Source organism: Oncorhynchus mykiss, chromosome 13 (genome assembly GCF_057628025.1).
Source record: "Oncorhynchus mykiss isolate SJ-2025 chromosome 13, ASM5762802v1, whole genome shotgun sequence".
NCBI lineage: Eukaryota > Metazoa > Chordata > Actinopteri > Salmoniformes > Salmonidae > Oncorhynchus > Oncorhynchus mykiss.
Window position 1 is genome coordinate 77,757,773 of NC_143034.1, and position 8,127 is coordinate 77,765,899.

At 43.5% G+C, this 8,127-nt stretch overlaps 1 protein-coding gene across 4 annotated transcripts in view; it reads right to left on the reverse strand.

Moving 5' to 3' along the window:
* pigq (phosphatidylinositol glycan anchor biosynthesis, class Q) overlaps positions 1-8,127 on the reverse strand; it is a 34,549-nt gene that overhangs the window by 25,498 nt on the left and 924 nt on the right. For 3 of the 4 annotated variants that reach the window (XM_090197781.1, XM_090197782.1, XM_090197780.1), the window contains exons 2-7: positions 6,692-6,941; positions 5,960-6,146; positions 3,876-4,120; positions 2,867-3,063; positions 2,042-2,173; positions 1,734-1,854 (exon numbers count right to left, since the gene is read on the reverse strand). In XM_090197781.1, the coding sequence (XP_090053907.1) occupies positions 1,734-1,854; positions 2,042-2,173; positions 2,867-3,063; positions 3,876-4,120; positions 5,960-6,146; positions 6,692-6,844 (1,035 nt within the window). In that variant the 5' untranslated portion in view covers positions 6,845-6,941. Of the gene's footprint in view, positions 1-1,733; positions 1,855-2,041; positions 2,174-2,410; positions 2,701-2,866; positions 3,064-3,875; positions 4,121-5,959; positions 6,147-6,691; positions 6,942-8,127 lie in introns of those variants that run through there. The other variant, XM_090197783.1, reaches the window with a different exon arrangement.

Below are 8,127 nucleotides of genomic sequence, written 5' to 3' on the forward strand. Positions count from 1 at the left end.
TCCTAGATCATAATGGACAGGAGGGACCTGATCCTAGATCATAATGGACAGGAGGACCTGATCCTAGATCATAATGAATATGATTATAATGGACAGGAGGGACCTGATCCTAGATCACAATGGACAGGAGGGACCTGATCCTAGATCATAATGAACATGATTCTAATGGGAGGAGGGACGTGGGGCCGTACGTATCAGCTCCCCTCGGTCCATGTTATCTTATTCCTTGTGATCTAAAAGGCTAAACTGATCCTAGATCAGCACACATACTCAGAGATAAAGATTGTTTAGGGGGATATCGAGGGAGATATTGAGGGTGATATTGAGGGGGATATTGGGTTGGATATTGAGGGGGTTATTCTAGGGGGATATTCTAGGGGGATATTGGGTTGGATATTGAGGGGGGTTATTCTAGGGGGATATTCTAGGGGGATATTGGGTTGGATATTGAGGGGGTTATTCTAGGGGGATATTGGGTTGGATATTGAGGGGGTTATTGAGGGGGTTATTCTAGGGGGATATTGGGTTGGATATTGAGGGGGTTATTGAGGGGGATATTGAGGGGGATATTCTAGGGGGAAATTGGGTTGGATATTGAGGGGGATATTCTAGGGGGATATTCTAGGGGGATATTGAGGGGGATATTCTAGGGGGCTATTCTAGGGGGATATTGGGTTGGATATTGAGGGGGATATTCTAGGGGGATATTGGGTTGGATATTGAGGGGGATATTCTAGGGGGATATTCTAGGGGGATATTCAAGGGGGATATTCTAGGAGGATATTGGGTTGGATATTGAGGGGGATATTCTAGGGGGATATTCTAGGGGGATATTCAAGGGGGATATTCTAGGAGGATATTGGGTTGGATATTGAGGGGGATATTCTAGGGGGATATTCTAGGGGGATATTCTAGGGGGATATTGGGTTGGATATTGAGGGGGTTATTCTAGGGGGATATTGGGTTGGATATTGAGGGGGATATTCTAGGGGGATATTGGGTTGGATATTGAGGGGGATATTCTAGGGGGATATTGGGTTGGATATTGAGGGGGTTATTCTAGGGGGATATTGGGTTGGATGTTGAGGGGGATATTCTAGGGGGATATTGGGTTGGATATTGAGGGGGATATTCTAGGGGGATATTGGGTTGGATATTGAGGGGGATATTCTAGGGGGATATTGGGTTGGATATTGAGGGGGATATTCTAGGGGGATATTGGGTTGGATATTGAGGGGGATATTCTAGGGGGATATTGGGTTGGATATTGAGGGGGATATTCTAGGGGGATATTGGGTTGGATATTGAGGGGGCTATTCTAGGGGGATATTGAGGATATTGAGGGGGATATTCTAGGGGGATATTGGGTTGGATATTGAGGGGGATATTCTAGGGGGATATTGGGTTGGATATTGGGGGGGATATTCTAGGGGGATATTGGGTTGAATATTGAGGGGGATATTTAGTAGGGTAAAAACGACCCTGAACCTCTTTATAATGTGGCAACGTGATTTCATTTGAAGCTTATCTTCACCAATGTGAGTTTTACGGAGGTGGTTATGTAACTAGACTTTAGTCAACTGAACGATACATAAATAGTCACCTCTCGATACTGAACATTGTTGAAGACATTTTTTTTTAAAGAAAATCTCTCTGACAGATTATAATGAGGTTTAAAGGTAATTGTTGTACATTGCTTTGGCACTGGGGAAATGTTGTCCATGATATCTTACATCAGCAGCAGGTACCAGTGTGTTGGCCAGTTTGCCTATACGGTTCTCTCTATACATCCACGACACCAGCAGCAGGCCCAGAGACACATCCACAAAGAACGACACAAAGATATTGGCTTTCCTGTGTGGAGAGAAAGAGAGAGAGAGAGTCACTACTTTTGACCCGAGGTCAGTAGGGCTCTGGTCAAATGCACTGCACTATACAGGGAATAGTGTGCGAATTTGAGACGCAATGGGGTGAGTTTAGATACCATCTTGTAGCCACATGGCTGTGTGTGTGTGTGTGTGTGTGTGTGTGTGGTCTCTACCTCATGAAGTGGTTGTGTGTGGTGGCTCTGGTAGGAGAGCAGACTGTCTGAAGGTGTTCTGTTCTGTAGCTCAGCTGAACACACGTAGACAACTTACTGGAGATGAACCTCATCGGGCGCATATTCAATATCCTGGGGAGACAGACAGACACATTCAATATCCTGGGGAGACAGACAGACACATTCAATATCCTGGGGAGACAGACACATTCAATATCCTGGGGAGACAGACAGACAGACACATTCAATATCCTGGGGAGACAGACAGACACATTCAATATCCTGGGGAGACAGACAGACACATTCAATATCCTGGGGAGACAGACAGACACATTCAATATCCTGGGGAGACAGACACATTCAATATCCTGGGGAGACAGACAGACAGACACATTCAATATCCTGGGGAGACAGACAGACACATTCAATATCCTGGGGAGACAGACAGACACATTCAATATCCTGGGAGACAAACAGACAGACACATTCAATATCCTGGGAGACAAACAGACAGAGACACATTCAATATCCTGGGAGACAAACAGACAGACACATTCAATATCCTGGGGAGACAGAGACAGACACATTCAATATCCTGGGAGACAGACAGACAGACATTCAATATCCTCGGAGACAGACAGATGAACACATTCAATATCCTGGGGAGAGAGAGAGAGAGAGAGAGAGAGACACAGACAGACAGACAGACAGACGAACTGGGTCAGTGTCTCTTGGCACATAAAGAGTTGCAACTGACGAACGTACAGGATCCAGTGTTGGTATCCAGGTGGTTAGCAGACAGACAGGTACTGACACACCCCTTACCTGCTACTACAGAGGCTGGTCAACAGTGTTAGTATCCAGGTGGTTAGCAGACAGACCGGTGTCGAGGCCTGTTTCATCAGTTCTACTATAATGGAGCCCTCCCGTCCCTCTGATTGCCAGTGGGTCATCTTCACTGGACCGTCATCATACTTATCCAGGAAGAACAGTGGCTCACTCTGACACACTGTCCCAAACACCTGCAGCAGCAACAACAACAATTACAGACAACATATGTATTACAACAACAACAACAACAACAATTACAGACAACATATGTATTACAACAACAACAACAACAACAACAATTACAGACAACATATGTATTACAACAACAACAACAATTACAGACAACACATATTGTATTACAACAACAACAATTACAGACAACACATATTGTATTACAACAACAACGACAGACAACACATATTGTATTACAACAACAACAATTACAGACAACACATATGTATTACAACAACAACAACAATTACAGACAACACATATGTATTACAACAGCAACAATTACAGACAACACATATGTATTACAACAACAACAACAACAACAATTACAGACAACACATAAGTATTACAACAACAACTACAGACAACACATAAGTATTACAACAACAACTACAGACAACACATAAGTATTACAACAACAACAATTACAGACAACAAATATGTATTACAACAAATATGTATTACGACAACAACACAACAATTACAGACAACACATTTGTATGTATTACGACAACAACATAACAATTACAGACAACACATATGTATTACAACAACAACATAACAATTACAGACAACACATATGTATTACAACAACATAACAATTACAGACAACACAAATATGTATTACGACAACAACAACAATTACAGACAACACATATTGTATTACAACAACAACATAAGAGGTAAACAACACAGGAGAGGATAGAAAACCCCTGTGTTCAATGAGCAACAACATCTACATGTAAATCAGGCTGTGAGTCCACGTCCTCACCTGTGGTAGTTGTGACTCCGTTTGAGGGTCTGGAACCCCGTTGTCTATGGGGTGCAGCTGAGACAGCATGACCTTCCTCTGTTCATAGTGGATAAAGATCACCTTGTCCTTCTCTCCTCCTCCTTCCTCTCCCTCTACTTTATTCTCTCCTCCTCCTCTCTTTGTTCCTCCTTTCTTTCCCTCTCCTCCTTTCTCTCCACCACCATCCTCTTTCAGCTCCTTTTCCTGTTGTATCAGCTTCCCATCTACGGCAAGGGCAGAGGGACATTTTATTAGAGAGGCACTGCATGATGATAACAACAGAAATATCCACCTTTTGATTAAATATACAGACATCTGTGTCTCTTTGGATTAAAAAGAGCAGAGTGAATTAAACTATCTAATTTACAAACTCTTGTTAACTTACTTTTGCTATGAGAAAACAGTGATGCAGTGATGCAGGTCTACAGACAGAACATTCATTTCAGTGTGAGAACACAGTGATGCAGGTCTATAGACAGAACATTCATTTCAGTGTGAGAACACAGTGATGCAGGTCTATAGACAGAACATTCATTTCAGTGTGAGAACACAGTGATGCACGTCTATAGACAGAACATTCATTTCAGTGTGAGAACACAGTGATGCAGGTCTACAGACAGAACATTCATTTCAGTGTGAGAACACAGTGATGCACGTCTACAGACAGAACATTCATTTCAGTGTGAGAACACAGTGATGCAGGTCTACAGACAGAACATTCATTTCAGTGTGAGAACACAGTGATGCACGTCTACAGACAGAACATTCATTTCAGTGTGAGAAAACAGTGATGCAGGTCTACAGACAGAACATTCATTTCAGTGTGAGAACACAGTGATGCAGTGATGCACGTCTACAGACAGAACATTCATTTCAGTGTGAGAACACAGTGATGCACGTCTACAGACAGAACATTCATTTCAGTGTGAGAAAACAGTGATGCAGGTCTACAGACAGAACATTCATTTCAGTGTGAGAACACAGTGATGCACGTCTATAGACAGAACATTCATTTCAGTGTGAGAACACAGTGATGCAGGTCTACAGACAGAACATTCATTTCAGTGTGAGAACAGTCTGTCTATAGACAGAAAGCCATTCCGTCAATAATTCTATATCAACAGTTGATCTCCAAAGAGAGTGGTCTCCGAATCAAAACACCTTTAATGTTGTTACAAAGTCTGCATCCCAAATAACACCCTATTCCCTACATAGTGCACTACTTTAGACCAGAGCTCTATGACACCCTATTCCCTACATAGTGCACTACTTTAGACCAGAGCTGGCACCCTATTCCCTACATAGTGCACTACTTTAGACCAGAGCTGGCACCCTATTCCCTACATAGTGCACTACTTTAGACCAGAGCTGGCACCCTATTCCCTACATAGTGCACTACTTTAGACCAGAACTCTATGACACACTATTCCCTACATAGTGCACTACTTTAGACCAGAGCTGGCACCCTATTCCCTACATAGTGCACTACTTTAGACCAGAGCTCTATGACACCCTATTCCCTACATAGTGCACTACTTTAGACCAGAACTCTATGACACACTATTCCCTACATAGTGCACTACTTTAGACCAGAGCTCTATGACACCCTATTCCCTACATAGTGCACTACTTTAGACCAGAACTCTATGACACACTATTCCCTACATAGTGCACTACTTTAGACCAGAGCTGGCACCCTATTCCCTACATAGTGCACTACTTTAGACCAGAACTCTATGACACACTATTCCCTACATAGTGCACTACTTTAGACCAGAGCTGGCACCCTATTCCCTACATAGTGCACTACTTTAGACCAGAGCTCTATGACACCCTATTCCCTACATAGTGCACTACTTTAGACCAGAACTCTATGACACACTATTCCCTACATAGTGCACTACTTTAGACCAGAGCTCTATGACACCCTATTCCCTACATAGTGCACTACTTTAGACCAGAACTCTATGGCACCCTATTCCCTACATAGTGCACTACTTTTGACCAGTAGTGTCGTATATAGGGAACAATAGGGGCCACTTGGGATGCAAACGGAGACTTACTCGGGTCCCTTGTGAGGACGTGACACCTGAAGCCTATCTTGCCCATCTCTCTACTGAGCTGGAGCCACTGTCCCTGGGGGAAGATGGTGCTGAGGTCCCTGAGGAAACTCTCCATGCCCTCCTGGCCCTCCTTGGGCATGCTCCACGAGCCCAGCACCGTCAGATCCACCCCACTCTGGCCACGCATCTGGACCAGGGAGAGGACAGGAAGGTTAAAACACACAAACTCTCTACCTGCTGTATGTACCATCTGAACCAGGGAGAGGACAGGAAGGTTAAAACACACACACTCTCTACCTGCTGTATGTACTGTTTGACCTGACAAGAGATGAAGGGGTATTGGGTGACTGACAGCTACACACTGACTGACAGATTTAAAAATATATGTATATTCATATTTAACATTTATTTAACTAGGCAGGTCAGTTAAGAACACATTCTTATTTACAATGACGGCCTGGGAACAATGGGTTAACTGCCTTGTTCAGGGGCAGAACGACAGATTTTCACCTTGTCAGCTCTGGGATTCGATCCAGCAACCTTTCAGTTACTGACCCGCCCCTCTAACCATTAGGCTACCTGCCGCCCCGGATACACACTGACTGACACACACACGCTGACTGATACACACACACACTGACTGATACACACACACTGACTGATACACACTGACTGATACACACACACTGACTGATACACTGACTGACACACACACACACGCACACACTCTACCTGGTGGATGTACTGCTTGACCTGTCCAGGGATGAAGGGGTAGTGGATAACAGCTAGCACCACGGCCGAGTTCTGTCCTGGGATCCATCGCCCCACAAGCAGCCCACTGTCTGCCTTGTTACAGCACTGAGGGAAGAATATCTTCAGCACCATGGTGGGACTGGAGGTCAGGGGTCAGAGGTCAGGCACGCTCCTTCAGTCTAACCTCCTGGGGTAGGTGATCACAGATTAGCCTAGTGTCTTCAGATACCTGCAGAATGGAGAAACATTTTGTGAAGGAAGAAATAATTAGCATACCCATTACCCAGCTACACTAGTTACCAATAATCAGTACCCATTACCCAGCTACACTAGTTACCAATAATCAGTACCCATTACCCAGCTACACAAGTTACTAATAATTAGTACCCATTACCCAGCTACACTAGTTACCAATAATCAGTACCCATTACCCAGCTACACTAGTTACCAATAATCAGTACCCATTACCCAGCTACACAAGTTACTAATAATCAGTACCCATTACCCAGCTACACAAGTTACTAATAATCAGTACCCATTACCCACCTACACTAGTTACCAATAATTAGTACCCATTACCCAGCTACACTAGTTCCCCCAAAAAGAAGTAACATAGTTAAGGTCTGTATATAGTTTAGTTATACTGTGTATACCAGGGTTTCATCTTGTCATATTGTGAATGTCCTCGTGTGGTGTGAGCCGATGTTGTTTAATAAACATGACCAAGAATCAGGAGGGTTGTCAGAGTGACTCACTCCAACTGTTAGCAGACATTTCAATTCAGCAATCAGGACCAGCTGTTTGTTAGTCAACTCAAATGAATCATTGTCGGGCCGCTTCAGTGGAGTTCCGTTGCCTTTGTCCACTGCTGCCCTCTTCGTGTCCTTCAGAATATTGAGCCTTGCATTCGTGTCCATGCCAACCATGCCTGTGGGCTTAACTATTGATTTGGCTGTCGTGCTTTAGTTTCCCGTCACATCTATAACAGCACTATTGCTGCCTATACTACGTTACATGTTAATATAACATTTAAAACTATTTTGGGCATTAATCGACTTTTTGCAGTATACGTTTGAGACAAAGTGAGACGCTTATTTTTATTAAATGAGCACAATTAGGCCCTAATCGAAGTTAGTGCACACTCCAGCCAGCGTCGGAAGCTGTGCGACACCCGTATCGTATCGTTATCAGTTGTCAAAATAAAATCAACAGCAATCAACAATAGTTTCTGTATTCCTCTCTGATGTGATGCATATCTTCAATATCAGTGATAATATATTCTGCAGGCAGTTATCCACACTGGGCGCACAGTGCAAAGAGACAGACATTAGCTTACGTTAGCTAACTTAGTAACGACTAAATCCGTCTTCAGCTAGTTAACAACATTTCGGCAAATAATATCAAATATTCCATAC